Source organism: Lepidochelys olivacea (genome assembly GCF_965140295.1).
Source record: "Lepidochelys olivacea isolate rLepOli2 genome assembly, chromosome: 4".
Taxonomy (NCBI): domain Eukaryota; kingdom Metazoa; phylum Chordata; order Testudines; family Cheloniidae; genus Lepidochelys; species Lepidochelys olivacea.
Genome location: NC_140414.1, coordinates 102331679 through 102350177, shown reverse-complemented (window position 1 = coordinate 102350177; position 18499 = coordinate 102331679). Strand labels below are relative to the sequence as shown.

Sequence of the window (18499 nt, the reverse complement as noted above, 5' to 3'; positions counted from 1 at the left end):
TTGTCAGTTGTTTGTAATTAGAATATTAAAAATGCTTTTGTAATGCAATTAGATTTCACAGAGATTAAGAGTAACATTGCTACACAACAGCATTTGAATTCTTTGATTTCATTTCTTGAAGTCTAATTGCTTCTAAAGGTTAAATTTGCAGCACCTAATTGAAATAAACCAACTGCAAAATTTTACTAATATTAGCAATACTCCCAATTAAAGGAAAAATGCAGACACTTTGAATGAGTAGCTTAAATACTACTCTTTTTTTTTTAGCACACATACATTAAAATTTGTTTCCAATCTGTATGTGGTACATTACTTACGGTCTAGAAAGAGAAAGTCGTTTTCACAAAGTCTTATTATAATGTAGGTAGTGAATATAGCCCTATTTATTTTCAGAGTGCATGTGGATAGATACATGTATTCCTTGGAAAACTTAAAATTTTAGCCAAGCTGCAAACTGCAAATGTACCTTTTTTATCTACATCCATGTTTTATAAGTATAATAGCTATTACAGGTGACTGAGGATGCCCTGAGCACTTTAGTTTTTAGCCAGAATAATTCCTATAAACAAATTTATAAATTATGAATAATAATGCTTGGATTAAAATAACTACAATTCGCAACTTCAGCCAAAAAGATCTTTTTAGATATCTGTAACAAAATGGAGAAAAATTTATTCACATAAAAGTCACTTGATATTATAACCAAAACATGACCCTTGACATGCTTGGTGACATGCTCAATTCTTAAAATCAATATTAATAGGAAATGCCTATCAAAACTACATTTTGTAAAAGCTTTGAAAGTTTACGTTAAAGTTTAAGTAACAGTTTTATAGACCAACATTTTCCTAAACAAAAAATGGCAGAGAAAAATCACAATTTGATCTGAATCACTTTATATTATTAATTTTAATAATATTTTTAGTTTAATTTAGTAACAGCAAAGAACTATACTTGCTTTAGCCACTCTATTAAATGTTTCCTAGTGAAACAGCAAAAGTGATAATGTAGGTCTTAGGATGTTAATTCTGACTATTGTAATGCTAACTATGAATGAAGCAACAACTGGCGCCTACTATTCAGTCCATCCAGCCTTTAGCTTTACAAATGAACAACACGAATTGAGAAAAAAAGTTTTTCTGCGTCATATTTGAAAGCCTGTCAGATTTTTTTTTCTTTTGCAGAGTTAATCCAAACCTAAAAGATTTAAAGCCGACATTCGCATTAAAGACAGAGGGCCTCTTTGTATTTTTTGGATGAAGAGGGAAAAAATAAAATCCCACAGAGGTATTTCCTTCCTTTCTGTACAAGAAAGCTCCCCCCTCACTCTGTATAAACCATTTTTGTCTCTAACTTTTCACATCTCTCTACACATAGGCAGGTCATCTGGGAAATGGCAAACCAATCCTTTTCAGACAATGGCACTAACAGGAGCAGCCTGTTCTGGGGATGGACTCTGGCTGCCTCTGTTCGTGGTTCACAAATTGTTCCTAATGTGTGAGATTAGTGGTCAATGCCAAGTTTTTTTCCTCTTTAGGCCTTGTGAAACCAAATGGAATCTTCCACAAAAGTGGCTCCCAGGGGAATTCAAAAATAATCCGAAGTAAGAGTTAGAAAGTCTAGTAAATTGTATGACTAACAGGTCCCAGGGGGAAAACAATTGCTGTCTAAGTAGCATGGATATGCTGCAAATGTTGATTCTCAAAATTAAGACTTTCTAAAATAAATTAAGATAGCTCATAAATGTAGCTTTAACGGAATTTTTCCTGATGCTGTTTGAGTTTTGTTTAAAGAAACAAAATTCCTGAAGATTGTTACCATATCACTTTTTAATTCAGTAGAATATTAAAAGCCCTGCCTGCAGAACTTTTTAAAAGCACTGAAGGATAATGTACTATCAGAAAATTACATATCAAGTTGAAATGATTAGATAAGAATATTCCCCCTCTCTTTACTATATTTATGAAACATTACAGATACATTCAGACAAATAATTTTTAAGGATGAGGATATCAGAAAAGCGAGGCAACAAAGTTGGAAAGGGCAATAAAACCATTCTGTGGAAAGATTTATAAAGCCTTTTCAGTTTATCTAATCTAGCTATCATCACTGTAGTACTGGTATGTGAATGCCTCCCCAGTATTTAAGGATAGAAATAGTAACAGTTTCTCCCTCTTTCTTCCTTCTCAGAGAAATAACTTGATTAATTTATAGCTGGGTTTTGCGTACGTGTGCATGTGTGCGCGCGCACACTAGTTAACGAACTAACTGAGGCACAGCGAAGCCGAAGACGAGTTTTGCATTTAGTTCTCAATGCAGTGAGGTTAGAGGTCATTTTTATCCTTTCTGGTAGTTAGTTCCATAGCCCTTTCTTTATATTTACAGCTTAGAAAACAGAGCTTCCACTAAAGAAACCATATTAAATGTATACAACCCTCCCCTTCCCCCCCGCAAACCTGGTGGTACACAATACAAAGCAGAGGCCAACAATAAGGTGAGGAGAGCATCAGGAATGAAGTATCAGGCAATCTGTCAGCAAGTGGAGAAGGAAGCAGTAAAAAACCATTGCTATCTGAAAAATCCTGAGGTGCTCACTCAAGCAAAATTCCTGTGAAATACATAAGAATTTGTCCAAGTAAGGACTGAATAAAAACTGCAGGATTTTGTCCATGATTAATGAATATTAATAATATCTGATATTGTCAGCACATATTATTTTTAAAACTGTATTTTGAAGGATTATTTATAGATAGGTACATAAACATAACTATGATTAGAAACACAGCTGTAGGTGTCCTCTCCCACCTGGCCCAATTAGTATACAATGAGTTTTATTTTCAGATGAGTATCATTTTCAGATAAACATACAGATTCAAAAAGGTATATGGTGTTGAGTAAGATTTGATGCACAAATAGTTCAGGGTCTCATTTGATAGTTGTTCCTTCAAACCTTGTTCTTCTTCAAGTGATTGTCTATATGTGCCCCATGCACTTGAGATTGCAATGTTTTGGCCAGCAGTGTCCATTGGGCTGCACCTTCACCCTTCATGCCCTCAAGCCTGCCAACCAAAGGGCATAAGCAGGGCATGATGACCAACCAATCCTCAATTCCTTCTTACTGTCTATGGCTGTGAGATGGAGTCGATTTAGCTGTGTCCCTGTCATTCACAATTGCAATAGTTTCATTATAAGATAGTATAGACATTCCTTCCTGGAGCCCAGGCACTGAGACTTGGGGAGGGTCACAGAGCCTGGGCACATCTACACTGCTATTTTTAGCCCTGAAGCAGGAGTCCTGCGATACCGAATCAGTTGACCTAGGCTCCGAGACTTTCTGCCACTGGTTTTTAGAAGTACAGATGTACCCTATGAGACGAGATACACTGGAGTTGGAGCAGTTCTCAGCAAAAAGTGCCCTTGGCATCCAGGGCTCTAAGGGTATGTCTACACTACAGCTGGGGGTGTAATTTCCAGCTTGGGTAGACATACTCACACTAACTTTGATCAAGCTAGCATACTGAAAAGAGCAGTGTAGAGTGCCCAGCATGGGTGGGCGGGCCAATGCCGCAGCTATACCGTTATTTTTAGTAGCTAGACATTGTATCACCAGCTGCACTGTAGATATCCCAGTGGTGTTCTCCTGCAACTTCCTGTTTTTGCCTCTTCCCAATCTGAAAGGGGCAGGTACCTGCACCACTTCTCTAAGAAGCACGAAAGAGGACCCTCTGTTAAATGTACTTCTTAAAGAGAGAGAGAGAGAGAGAGAGAGAGAGAGAGAGAGGTCTCCTCTTTCTGCTGTTTTTAAAAAGAGCAGCTCAAGGCTGAGTCATGGTTACTCTGGTAGCTGTGAGGACTCAGGGGTCAGATCTCTGACACTCATTGTTATCTCAGACTTGTATATGGCGATTAAGGTACTGCATCAGGGGCTTTCTGTGCTGGAGCTAGGCTGTTCTCAGTGGTGGCAGATGATAGAACAAGGAGTAATGGTCTCAAGTTGCAGTGCGGGAGGTCTAGGTTCGATATTAGGAAAAACTATTTCACTAGGAGGGTGGTGAAGCACTGGAATGGGTTACCTAGGGAGGTGGTGGATCTCCATCCTTTGAGGTTTTTAAGGTCTGGCTTGACAACGCCCTGGCTGGGATGATTTCATAGAATCATAGAATAACAGAGTTGGAAGGGACCTCTGGAGGCCATCTAGTCCAATCCCCTGCCCAGAGCAGGACCAATCCCAACTAAATCATCCCAGCCAGGGCTTTGTCAAGCCTGACCTTAAAAACTTCTTTAGTTTTTAGATTTAGTTGGGGTCGGTCCTGCTTTGAGCAGGGGATTGGACTAGATGACCTCCTGAGGTCTCCTCCAACCCTAATCTTCTATGACTCTATGGTGGCCAGCAATTTGACCTTGGTGCTGACATTCTTGGTACTGCCTTTTTCAGAACTGCCAACTCTGGTACTGACCATACTGACTTTTATCTTAGTTTTGATGCCATTGGTACCAAGAATTATGGTACTGGCAGATTTGGCTATTTCAGCCCTTCCCAAATTTACTTTATTGTCTTCATTTGTAACACTGATGGAGCCAGTACCACAGCCATTGGTACTGGGATGTCTTCGGTACTGACTAAAAAGCTCCCTGAGAGTCTAAACTTCAGACCTGAATGAGGGCTGCTCATCCTTTACAAGAGGAAGATTCTTATTACTTATCTGTCTCAGATATCAGTGAGCATCGTTCACTTCCTTATTCTCCTAGGGCACCCCCTCCATGACTCATATTTTTCCAGTAGACTCCACAGTTAAGGGTCACCATAATCTAAGGGTGTTCTGGGAAGGACCCGCTGTCTAGTATCCCCTTCCTTGGTCACTCACTCAGTAACCATATGGACTTCATTCCTGGCCTTAATAGGCACTGTGGTATGTTCATCATGCTACAAGGCATAACTTCTTTGCTGTATCAAGAGTAAGATCACCTTCTCCACAAGAATTATCTAGAGATCATCCTCAACAACAACTGTCTCATGTTCCTGCTACAGAGATTTCACCAGCACAAATTTCTGAGAAAGAGCAACTCTAGCACCAACCTGCTGAAATCACAACTGCTCACAAATCATCTTTGTCACCTGATGAAGATGTGGTGCCATCCTCTACATCACCTGATGACTAGAGGGCATTTCAGGATCTCCTTTGCAAAATGATGGAGGTGTTGGAGATCCCAACAGAGTCTACGAAAATGCCCACAAATTGCTGGACATCTTACATTCTTCTCTTCCTGAAAAACTTGCTATGCCAGTCAATAAGGGCCTTCTGGAACTGGCTCAATTATAGCAAACTCCAGCCTCCATACTTACAACTACAAAAATGATGGACAGGAGACACAAAGTTCCCTCTGTGGGTTTTGAATATTTTTATTCCCATCTTGCACCAGGTTCCTTGGTTGTCATAGCAGCTCAGGCGAGAACAAGACACAAAACATTCAAATCTACTCCTAAGAAGAAGAAGGAGCCAAAGCATCTAGATCTACATCTTTTCGTTAGGAAGAGCTATTTATCTGCTATGTACAACTTTGAATACCAACTACCAAGTTCTAGATATGACTGTTTTAATTGACACATAGTATCAGACTTCTTGGATAAGATCCTGCCCAATTACAGGGAAGAGTTAAAATAATTGATTGCAGAGGCTCAGCTAACAGGAAGGACCTACGTGTTGGCTACTACTGATGCATCATACTCTGTATCTAGATCAGTGATAGTAAAACTGAGGCTTGCAAGTCGCAAGTGGCTCTTTAATGTGTCTCCTGCAGCTCTTTGCAGCACATGATATTAAAACACTGAGTGATTTAATTATTAACCAATCAGGATGCTTTTACTATGTTATTAACCAATTGTAGTTGATAAAATAATAATACTTGGTCAGTCATTTTGCTGTGAGAATTATCTATCTATCTATACACACAGACACACACACACACAATAGTTCCCCTGTAATACTATTTAAATATGAATATATGGTATTACACTGAATGAAACAATGAATTCACACTACTGTGGCTCTTTTGGGTAATGTTGACCACTAGCTGCACCAAAGCTCCTGGCTCCCTGCCGGGAACCACCCAGACTCTGGGTGCGTAGCTCTCCAACAAAAGCCTGGCTGCGGCAGGGAGTGGAGAGTCTGGGGGAGCAGTGGGGCTCCCTGGTAAGAATAGGGAGCTGGGAGCCTACGGGCAGTATCAGGGCTCCCCGCAAGGAGCCTCAGTGCAGCAGGCTGGCTGCCAGCAGGGAGGGTGCAGCCCAGCTGGGAGTGGGAAGCCAAGGCACTAGCTGGACTGGGAGCGGGGAGGCTCTGAGCAGGGTGGGCGCAGCCCAACTGTTAACGGGGAGCCACGGGGGCACACAGGCTCTAGCTGGGCCCCTCACCTGCCCCAGTGACATCTTCCATTATACTTTCTAGGCTATTACTTTTTCACCTGTATGCCTACAATATGTTAAATAAAATTGTGATCTACACCATCTGCTGAAAAACAAATTCATCCAGACCATTAACATTTTTTATTTAGCTGGCTTATGCTGTTTTTGCTTTGTTAGTTATGTACTACAAGACATTCGACATCATGCTACATATTGTAATGGTCACGCAGCATATTTTGCATTTTGTATCTAATTTAAAAAATATTTGAAGGTAAAGAAAGATATCCATTTCTCTGGTTTCTTCTAACACAAAGAGTTTAATAGGAAATAACTAGTCTGCACATTTTTGGGGTTTGCAGATGTTCTCAAAACCTGATGTACTGCAATAAATTATGTATATCTTTCTCTTTTCCCAGCAATATTTAGGAAAAATACTGTGAAGTTATTTCCTAAAACTACAGTGTTGTAAGTATGACTTTTATTTAGCCTATGTTCCTGAAGAGAGAGATTTGAATAATGTCCCTAGATATTTTTAAAAATGTTAGGGACAGTAGAAATATCAACCAACAGCGTCTTTTATTAGTCTGAACGTTGTGCTTTGCTCTATTAGATAAAAAACTGAGACTGCAAGTAAGTTCTTCCCTGGAGGGTACTTGTCTAAGTACTTTAACTTTGATAAACATCTACATTTTTTCTTTTCTCAAGAAGTTTAATTTTATTATTTATAGAATAATAATTAAAAGATGAATATGAAATATTTTAACAGTGCAATTCCATATGTAAGATAATTTATTATGTAGGATAATACAGACTGAAGCAATATTTCAGAAACTAATACTGTTAATATACTATAGTAATACCTTTCCTACAGGGTGCAGCTAAAATGTCCAACAAAGAGTTTTATTGTTTTTCACAGGGATTCTACAAACCTCAATCAAATGATCTGAAATTCTGTAAAACACATGCTTGTTCCTTAACTTCAATTTCCTTCAGTAGTTTTATAGATCCCTTAGGCCAGATGGAGCAGAAACAGATGGTGTTCTGGAGAATTTTACAGTGCACGTCTACAGTACCACAATAAATTTAAACAGTTCTGCAGATACAGAGCTTTTGTTATTAATTTCGATACAAACTGTTTCTTGTTGCAGTAAGTTTTATATTTTTAATCTGGTTTACTAATCACAGTGGCAAAAATAGAAAAGCTCAATCCTCACTTTAAAAATACATAAGCACCCAACAGCGTCGTTCAGACAATTATGAAAGGCAGGTAGCATAAGTTTATACAGCGCAGTACTTTCTCTGGAGCGTGCCTTGCCTCATAAATTGTTGTACTGGTGTGAACATATACAAGTCAGGGTTTTTAAAAATGCCTCCTTCTCTTAAATCACATCCATGTTTGTTTGAGGAGAGGGAGACAACTATACCAGCTAACTATATCACAGCAAAATTTTCCTATTTAATCATTTTTTAAGTCAAGCTGTTTTCTTCTTTTAGTGCTCCTCTAAACAAAATGAAGTATTATCTGCATGAGATCTACAGAACCTTTTGGTTATAAAATATCTATCTCCTATCACATTTATACTCTACTGAAACATGAACAACCAATAACTACTTTGATTAGAATTATGTATGTTGTAGGAAACTTTAAATGTAGAAGTTTATTGCAACATAACTAGATTAATTACAGAAATATACCACAAATAAGTGACCACAAGATCAGTTATTTTTCCCCCAATAGCTATAATATGGAATATAGAAAAACACAAATAGCATTTCACCTGGCAGTACACTGTATTGTAGATTAAAAATGCTTTTTCACCTGACCCTGTTATAATGTAGTTTTATGACTTTCAGAGAGTCTGGCAAAGGAAAAATGTTTGTACAAACTCATCTGGTAAAGCAAAACTCATTCTACAAAATAAATAAAATGCCACAATAGATATAAAGAGTTATGGACTTTACTTTTAGATGTTTAAGCAAGCCAGATTTGCTATATATGGTTATACAATTAGAAAATACTATAGTTTTAAAATATAATGCAAGCACTTGTTCCTGTTCCCTTTGTTAACATTACCAGGCTTCTGTATATATTTTATAATACTGGATACAGGTTGGTAGAAAGTCAAAAAGAGTAGTAAAGTATGTGGGGTACAAATATGACCCAGCAGTTAGCCTGAATTATGAAAACTATGTAGAAGGAACCAGACTCAAAGAGAAAAACGGAAAATTACTTACTTGTAATTTTGATTATCTGAAGATATCATTCCAACAGAATTTTTTACTCTTGAATCTGAGTTCCTCAGTGTAAGGTCGCGTCTCCACAGATATGGGAATCAAAGTAACTACATTGGTTTTATTCATGCCTTTAGTTATTTTGGTGCAAGTCTGTTTATGGACACTCTTATTTTGGACAAAGAGTGCCATACTTTGATATAACTTAAGTCAGTCAAAATAGATTTATAAAGGTATGTGATAAAAATATTCTTGTAGAAGGCTGCGGTGAGCCTTGTGAACCTTGACCTGGTCTACTAGTTTTAGAACAGGCAGGTCTCTGCAATATGAAATTCAACCAGACAGTTACATGGTCATTTTACTAACAGCATTGTCAAGTGAACTGATGTCAGAAGAAACAAAAAGTTTGGTGGACTTTCTAAGGGCTTTAGTGTGCTCCAAGCAGGATCTTGACATTTTAACATCAAGTGTATGGAGAAGGGTTTCACTGGAATGGGTGTGCAAAGGTGACAAGAATGTTAAAAAGACAGACTCATTAAAGTGAAAAACAGTCACCATATTGGAGAGGAAACTCTGATGAGCCTGGAGCACCACACTATCTTTGTAAAATCTGGATCAATCACGAGAGCTTTAAACTTGCTTGTAGAAGTTGCTGCCACCAGGAAAAAACTTTGTGTAAGAAACTTAAGTTTAAAGAAACTGAGTGGTTCAATAGAAGTTTTCATCATCTTTTCCATGACCACATTAATATACCATGATACAGGAAGCTTTTTGATGCACGTATTTAAAAATGCCAAGTGCCAAATTAACCTGATGACCAGGTGCTCACTTGTCTACCTTCAACTAGTAGATAACAGAACACAATAGCTACTATATATACTGGATGGAATTAGTCGGTAAGTTAGCATCAGACAGTGTATGAAGGTAGTCAAGCAGTTTTGTGCAGCACTTGGCCCTGACTGCATCAAACCACAAATATTTTCCAACTGGAATTGTAAATTCTTTGGATGGATGGCTTCCGTGATTCCAGGAGGACATGAGTCACTTGCACAGCAACAACAATCCTAAATATCTTTACCTTGTCAAGAGCTAAGTTGTCAGGGACGGAATGCCTAGGCTTGGATGCAGCAATGTTTCCTGGTTCTGAGTGATGATCCAAGGCAGACTCTCAGTATCTTATGAAGCCCATCAAAGTTGGGATGTCATGCCTCCAGATGGTAAGAAGTTCATAGGAGATTTTTATGGTGGTGGGAATTATGCCTATGGTGGGATACAGATAGCGGATGGTAGATGCTGGAAACGGAGACAGGAAAGTTTGGCTAAAAAGGATGTCCAGGGTATTCTGGGGTGCAATGAGTGGGAGCTAGCACGGAGCTGTGGGTGAGATTCTGGGTGGGCAGTGAGTGTGGAAGGGAGTAAAGGAGTAGGGAGGCAGTGAGTGGTGGAAAGGGGGTAGGGGAATAAGCATGGGGGCAATGAGTGGGAGTAGGGGAAAGGAGGGAATGGTCAACAAGGGAGTCTGGGGGGGTGGGCAGTAAATGGAGATAACTGATCTGAATAGGGTTAGAGAAGGAGTGTGTGTGTGGATGCTGGCATAAGTAAACAAGCTGCTGGAAGCTGCATGAGGTGAGCTGAATGTGGAGCTCTGGAAGGAACAAGTCAGAGTTCCATGCAAATGGGAAAAGGAGGAGGTTATGGTTCCGGGGAGGGGAGGGGGACGGCAAGAGAGCTATTGGTGGGTTGGAGTTGCAAGTAGAAGGAAAGGTAGAGAGAGGAGATGCTGGTGGCCCTGCAACAGTTATAGTGACTGAGTGCTCAAGACAGTGTTGCTGGGAGGCAGACAGCAGCATTGCCTTGAGAAGCTGCTGGTTCAGACAGCTGATAGCGAGGCTGTGGGAAGCCAACTCTTCCAACACCTCCTCATAATAACAGACCTTTTTCTCCTACCCACATTCCATGCTTACCTATGCTTCTGGGGTCAGCAAGGTCAAGATGAAGGTTTGGGGGAAGCATGTATACTGTCTACAATTAAAAAGTTGCAAATTATGAGAGATTACAAGAATTAGGCATCTAAAAAGTATCTTTCTTTTCTTTTCTTTTCCCTTTTTTAGGTGGGACAAGTGAAAATCCCAGGATATGTCTGGTTTCTCTGTAGTGGTGTCAAACAGATCATCTCCCTAATAAATGTAACCACAAGTGACTACAAAGAATTGTGTTTCCTTTCTGATAATTTATAAAAACACAATGCTGGCAGGCAAAATTTCAGGAAAATGATCTGTAAAGGAGATTGTCTAGTGTGGAAGTATTCATTCAGTACTTATGGGCAACAAATACAGTGAAGCCCATTGAAAGGTTTATTGTTACTAAAGTTAAACATTATACTGTGTAATACAGATCACATTACACAGACTGGAAAGTTACTGTGAGGTCACAGGAAATTTTGAAATGTTTCCCTCATTTTCTCTCACACATTTTATGTCAAAATTCCTTCACTTGAAATCACAAGGTTTTCTGCTACTTCTATAATCCCTCATGGTAGAAAAGAGATCTTATGACAATTTCCTATGAGCATTTAATATTTCAAGCTCTACCATGTTAGAATCTGTAGCTAAGACTGAGAAGGATGTAGTTGCTTTACTTACTAGAATAGACTCAAGAGGTGGAAAATGAAATTTAATGTGCTTAACTGTAAAGGTTCAAAATAAAATAAAGCACATAAAGAATGCCAAAGATAAAGATGGTGAGGGCTTGAGGCGGGGGAAGCAAAGCCTTTTACCCACCAGTGCTGGCTATACTTAGCTGTTCCTCCTGTCAATTTTACCTATACCAGGGGCTAAATTCCTTGTAAGCTGTGTGGCTGCACAGCTGCCTATTAAGCGCTGCTCAGGGCTGTGGCAGGGAGAGATGCCTTTCACCAAGCCCCGAACCTGCTGTGGTGCCCCTCCCCTGGCTCAGCCCTGGCCCGACCCTACCATGGCTGGGGGACAGGCGCCCCTTCCCCAGCCCCAATTCAGCCCGGCCTGGACCTGCTGTGGCCAGGGAAGAAGCGCCTATCTCGTGGCCCCTGCCCAGGACCTGCCATGGCCAGGGGAGAGGCACCTCTTCCCCAGCCTAGGTGCTGCTGAGGGGAGAGAGAGCTCGGGGGGAGCCCCACTGCACCCGAAACCCCTCATCCCCAGCTCCACCCCAGAGCCTGCACCCCCAGCCAGAGCACCCCCCCACACCCCAACCTTCTGACCCAGCCCTGAGCCCCTCATCCCTGGCCCCATCCCAGAGCCCTCATATCCCCATGCAGGATTCCCAGTTCTAGTGTGAGACAGACAGAACAACTATACCTCTAAAGGTATTTTGTAAAGCTGCTTGAAAATTTAAAAATTCTAAATTTTTTGGTGAAAAATCAAGGAACAAATTTTTCACAATTCCCCATCCTAACCCTCCAATTTTCAACCAGCTCTAGTGTTTTGGTTCCTGGGACAAAAGTGTCAGCAGGTAGGAGACCAAGCCTCCTCCTCTTCACATTGGTAGTCATATGCTACCTTGGTGTTAAACTGGCACCCTAAAAACCTTTTAGTAAGTCCCATATGACCATCACCAGTGAAAGAACTTTGGCTGAAGCTGCACCTCTTCAGCAGGATGAGAATGAGGATGTGAGAAGAATACTGGCAGGATAATAGGCCCATTAAAGTGGAAGTCTGTCATCACCTCGGAAACTAATTTTAGGATAAGTCTGCAGCACCCCTTTCTCTTTGTAAAACTTGGTATTCAGTGAATCAGTCTGAAGCCAAATCACTCTACATACTGAAGTCTCTGCCGCTAGAAAAATGACCTTCCATGTTCAATAAAACTTGAGCTTCATAGGTTTTAAAAGAAGTATTCATCAGCTTTGTAAGGAGTACAGCTAGTAAAAATCATTTAGAAATTCAAAATTTCTAAAAAAGAAGTGACCACTTTCATAAAAACTTTTGTGCAAATCACATCCTTATTTTTTGACTAGCTCAAGCCCCCATGCAAAACAGAGGACAAGAGACTGAGGAAACATTGATCTGCCTTTGACTAATTAATGAAATAGCTGCCAAATGTATGTTGATGGAGTTAATCTTTATGGTTGACTCAGACAGGTGAAGAAAGTTGTCAAGCAGTATTTGTGCAGGCAAGCAAATGGACATACATGTTTGTTTGCACCACACCACGATCTTGTCTACCAACTACAACTACAATATTTTTGTTAAATGGCTTATTCGAGGCCAAGAGGTCTCAAGCTACCTACTCTGATATATTGTGTCTACAGAATTGCACCCTGTCAGGAACCACTATGTCTATAAGGTGGCATCCAGATTATGATGAAATGAAGTGCAGTTGTGATAACTGGGCCTACAAAATTTACCCAAATTGTGAGCTCACCTGTAAAAAGTGAGTGTAAGTTCATAAAATGTCACAGGAACCTATAACAACAAATGTTGATGGGAAATGGTACAAAAGTGAGACAGTCCAAAGAAAAAGGCCTACTGATATAACTCAAGGACTGTGTTAAGATCATACTTGGTAAACAAGAGAACTGTGGAACCGAAAATCAGTGAATCAAAGTTGGTATGTTGAAAAGTAGGCCTAATTGGTAGACAAAATAATGAGAGGACAGGTTATTCCATCCATCACTCCCCTTTGGGGGTTCTTAAAAAAAGAGATGTTGTGAGGAAAATATAGATGAACAGAAGGAGGTGACTGTGACACTGGCTGACTGAAAGACAAGAGCAGGGGAAGGAATAAATTTCACCATCATAGATGCCACCCCCACCATCTTCATCCTAACTCTGAAAGAAGAAAGATGTTCTGACCAGACCAGGCTAAGAGAGGGAACCAGGTGATGTTACCATCTCCACTGGCTCTGGATAAATCCTGAACACCATCTTGGATGTAAGACTTTCTAATACTCTCACCCTTTGTGTGTCCTTTTCTTTCCTCATTTTATGTCTTCTCTTTCCTATCTGTCTCTTCTTTTTCCTTCTGTCTAATAAGGACATAATAAGGCTTTGTTGTCCAAGACTGTATATTCTGCAATAATGCTGTAAGTCTGTTACCAAAAAGAAGCCTCTAAATTCAACGCATTAAATAGCCCAATGCCGATACAAGTTTGCCTGGTTTCTGAGCGGCTGATAAGACCAGGTGCTGTGCCTGTATTTCTCTAGTAGCTGAAATTGCAAGTGAGAGTTTACATCAGAGATAGAAGCTGCTTTTTCTATTTTTGCTTTCCTTTTCTCTTCCCCCTTTTGTGTGTGTTTATTTCTTTTTGTCTTCTAGCAAAAGGGATCAGACTTTAATAACAGCAACAACATCAGCTCCAGCCCATTTTAACTAACTTCTCTTTACCCCCAAAAGTATAGTTATTACCATCTAAGAGACTGTCAAACATGGCTTTTTTTCCTTCTAAAGACTCTGTCCAACAAAAGGGAAAGGGACTAAGGAATCTTGTTGAAATGAAAGCCTTACTTAATACTTCAACATTTCAAATGCTTTAACTGCTTTTTCCTCCCTTACCCATCTTTAATGAAGGATTAAAATATTTTTAATTATGTGTTTGCCATAGCACTAAGTAAGCTGAGGTCTCTGTATACCAAACCCCAAAAACTTGTTTAATTTTTTTAAATTTAGGACAGTTTCAGACTCATGTTAACACTTTTAACTCTTTGGATGCAAATTAATCCAGCAGTGGCATGAGTCTGAGCTGCACCCGTACTATCAGCTGGATGGGACTGGCTTTGGCCATAGACAACAAGTTGAGAAATCCGAGGGATGACTTCCTAAAATGAAAACTTTACTTACGAGTAGTTCAGGAATCTAGCATTTACCTGGTACAGATTTCCTAAGCTCTTAGAAAAGCAATGTGTGGACTTAGGAACACTGCAGGTTTTCTAATGTAAATACAAACTGATTTTAATAACAAAATAATCACCTTATTAATCGTACTCTAAACAAGCAAAGGAACCATGTTTCATTACAACAAATTAAATAAAATAATTATGGGTTTGTAGTCAAGCTGCTTTGGAATTATTATGAGCCAAAAAGTTTGAAACATTTTTAAGTAGGGAAAGCATGTCCGTTTTTGGAAACCTATCTCCAAAATGCTTCATCTGCCTCAACATTTTGTATCATCCAAAATTGTATCTCAACCTTTCCAGAAAATAGAAATTTTACCCTGGTGTAGTGTGACCAGATGTCCCGATTTTATAGGGACAGTCCTCATATTGGGATTTGTCTTATATAGGCACTTATTACCCACCCCTCTTTCTGTCCCCATTTTTCACACTTGCTCTCTGGTCACCCTACCCTGGCATAACACTGGACTTGTGGAATTAGTAGTGGGGATATTCAAAATGCACAGCTGTGTGATAAACTACACTTCCTTGGGCAAAAGCTCATGCTCATAGCAATACTAGCTTCTCTGAAGGAGATTGGACACAGAGAAAAAGCATGTTGCACTCTTTGCAGAGGAGTGAAATGGCCACACGCTTTTTGTGCTCCCAGCCTACAATACCCCCTGGAGTTTTTCTGTAAAATATGTGGCATTTAAAGAATACATGATGATGTAATATGTTAGTTTTAATGGCAGTTGTTTAAGATGATCTGCTTCATTATTTGTGAGCAATGGGACCCTCCTAAGATCATTCTGATAATATGTTTGTGGGACACCATTCCACCCTCTCTCTCTATGTATATATCACATAAAAATGTTATAATAAAGTTATTCAGGTGGCAAAGGTTTGGAAATGATTTAAGGTTGCCCATGAAATTGTAATTTGGCCCCCTTGTGTGTGGGCAGTCTTTAATTACATGATTATGTATTATTTTTCCCATAAGCTCCCTGCCTCATTCAGCGCACAAATTAACATCTTTCAACAAAGTTTTAAATAAATTAATTTAATTTACCATGGTTTTCCTGTATTTAACTTCCTAGGCTTTTTTAAAAAAAGAAAAAAGGCAAACCAAATTCTATTATGTGTTATTGTAACAACTCCCCAATGTGCAACATCATCATCAAGGTTTCAACCCAAAACCTTCAAGCACTGCAGCACAGACCGCTACACCACTTTGTCTGAAGAACTAACTAGTAGAAGGGGAAAATTTGAGTATGGTTTGCAGGATTGGACCAATACTAAAATTCTTCAGCATACAATTGAAAGAGAAATACAAAATTACCGTTAAAATGGTTGAAAAATGGAGTACAATAATACATTCTAAGGAAAAAAATAACAGACAGGAGAAAACTATGGGTATGAAAGTCAATGGATTCTGTGATTTAGGGTTTCTGAAATTTTTGGAGGGTTTAATAATTTCTGCAAAATTTAAGATTTCGTTAAAATATATGTCTGGTCTTCTTATGGTGCAAAGAAAGATGTTATAATATTAACAAATGTACTTCTGCAGTTATATCCATATATGAAAAAAGTCCCCATCCAAATAATTCCACTGCCAAAATTTTTAATTCACTAAGTTGTGTGAAACTTTCTCAATGAAAATTAAAACTTGCCAAGGTACAGTAAAAGCTGCTTTATCCAGCACTTCACCAACCCAAAATCTCTATAAACCGGCATTTCTGATCTTCATTGAAAGTCCAGTTGGTGCTGGGCAGGCAGGGGATTGGGACGCAGGAGTGGATGCGGAGCGAAGGTTCTGGGAGGGAGTTTGGGTGCGGTTGGGGGCTTGGGGCACAGGAGGAGGTGCGAGATCTGGGGGCCGCTCACCTTGGGCAGCTCCCTGCAAGCGGTGACCTGTCCCGGCTGCTCTTAGGCGGAGATGCAGCAGGCAGCTCTGCGCACTGCCTCCACCTGCAGGCGCCACCCCCGCAGCTCTCATTGGCCGTGGTTCCCGGCCAATGGAAGCTGCACAGCCAGTGCTCGGGGCGGTTGGGGCAGTGTGCAGAGCCGCCTGCCGTGCCTCCACCTAGGAGCAGCTGGGACAGGTCGCTGCTTGCCAGGAGCTGCCCGAGGTGAGCATCCCCTGGATCCAGCATCCCAAGCCCCAATTCCCTGCCTCAGGCTCCTGCCCGCACCCGAACTCCCTCCCAGAGCCTACACCCCACACTCACTTCCGTGTCCCAACCCCCAGCCCTGCACCCCGTCCTGAACCCAAACGCTCTCCCTCTTAGTTAACTGGCATTTTTCACTTACCAGCACCCCCCCAAATCCCCAATATGCTGTGGCAGTGTTAAAAAATCCTCTCAAATGTTGGGAAAAATCCTCACAATTTTCTCTTGTCCCTGCAGCAAACAGTACAATCCAATAAAGATCAAACCCTAAGTGAGCATTTCAACCACATTTTATGCAGAGATTTGGAGAAAGACATTTAACATTAGTTAAAAGACACACTTACCTCCCCGGACATGTCAGGTGCCATAGGAATGACAGGCCACAAGGATGAGTAGACTCCAAAAAACACTACCCAAAGCGCAATGCTTCCCCATATTGCTATATGGCTAAACTGAAAAATAGAACAATCAAAACATATGTAATATTTATTCAGTGCCTACAATGAGTTCAGTGCTATACAGTACACCATAAGAAAGATGGTCTTTTTCCTTGGAAGTTTACAGTGCAATTCTGACAAGTGAGATTTTTCAAAAGTGCCCAGCATTGGCCCAACTCTGTGCCTGCTAAGCGAATGGTAAAACTATTACTGCCCCTTTAGTTGGAGCAAAATAATACTTATTTTCAAAAGTAAATTAAAAAAATTCCCATACAGCTTAGTGATTACATCCAACTTGTGCCTCACTGCATAACCACGTGATATTATTTTAATCCTTGTCCTAAATCCCTGTTCTTCATTGCTTTTCATTTGTTTTTGACCCACAATATTTTGTCATTTCAGAGTATATATATAAGATCTTTGAGGCATGCATTGTATCTTTACTTGATACTGTAAAGTGCCTAGCATAATTTGGGTGATAAATGTAATAATTATTAGTGGCAATAAATAATAATGTAATAAGGAAATGTAATCTATCACATATTTTTATAGTGTATTTGAGAGCACGAATAATAAGCATTTTCTTACCAAGGTCCAATATGAAGTCTCTAATCCAGCTTTTAAACACACTGTTATCACCACAAACTATTAAAAAAGGAGAGAAATCTGTTATTTTTCTTTAATAAGTCTGATTGTCCTTAAACTATTAATGGAACACAGGAATTCAAAATAAAAAGACCCACAAAGGGCTTATGTTTAACATTTAATGGTAATGCACATGAAAAAAATCACATGCATTATTCTTCAGTTTATGACCCATTAAAATAGCAATCATGCATATGGTATCTTAAAACTTATAAAACATGATTTTCATTCCTTTTTTATATTGTTATTATTTCATTCATAAAAACATGAAATAATGAATGAATGAACGATTAAAATTATTCAGGTGTATGCTCTCATGCAGCAAGTGGAAGAAATGGAACATTTCTAAGAAGAGCTGGAGGAGGCAATGCAGAAAAGATCCATCTACACAATCATATAAGGGACTTCAATGTAATAGTAGGTGGAAAGGAGTGTGAGAATGAAAAGTACATGGGAAAATTCGATAAAGGTGTAATAAATGATCGTGGAGCACGTTTGGTTGCATTTGCAGAGGCAAACCATCTCCACATAATGAACACAATATTTCAAAAAGAACAATGTTGGTAATGGACATGGAAAAGCCCGTATGGAGTCACACTGAATCAGATTGATTATGTATTGTCAGATACCAGAAGAATCTTCAACGATGTAGCGACAATAGGAGAACTAATTATTTGCACAGGCTCAGACCATTGTATGTTGTGCTCAAAACTGTGTGTTGACAATACCTATGAAGACCGAGTCAAGAGAAGCTAGAAACTA

The 18499-nt window shown here is 39.6% G+C and overlaps 1 protein-coding gene across 3 annotated transcripts in view; it reads right to left on the bottom strand.

Moving 5' to 3' along the window:
• The window catches only part of ATP8A1 (ATPase phospholipid transporting 8A1), a 245376-nt gene that overhangs the window by 16583 nt on the left and 210294 nt on the right, over positions 1–18499 (bottom strand). For all 3 annotated transcript variants that reach the window (XM_084625418.1, XM_084625417.1, XM_084625419.1), the window contains 2 exons: positions 17681–17737; positions 17000–17107 (listed from right to left, as the gene is read on the bottom strand). In XM_084625418.1, the coding sequence (XP_084481544.1) occupies positions 17000–17107; positions 17681–17737 (165 nt within the window). The remainder of the gene's footprint in view (positions 1–16999; positions 17108–17680; positions 17738–18499) is intronic.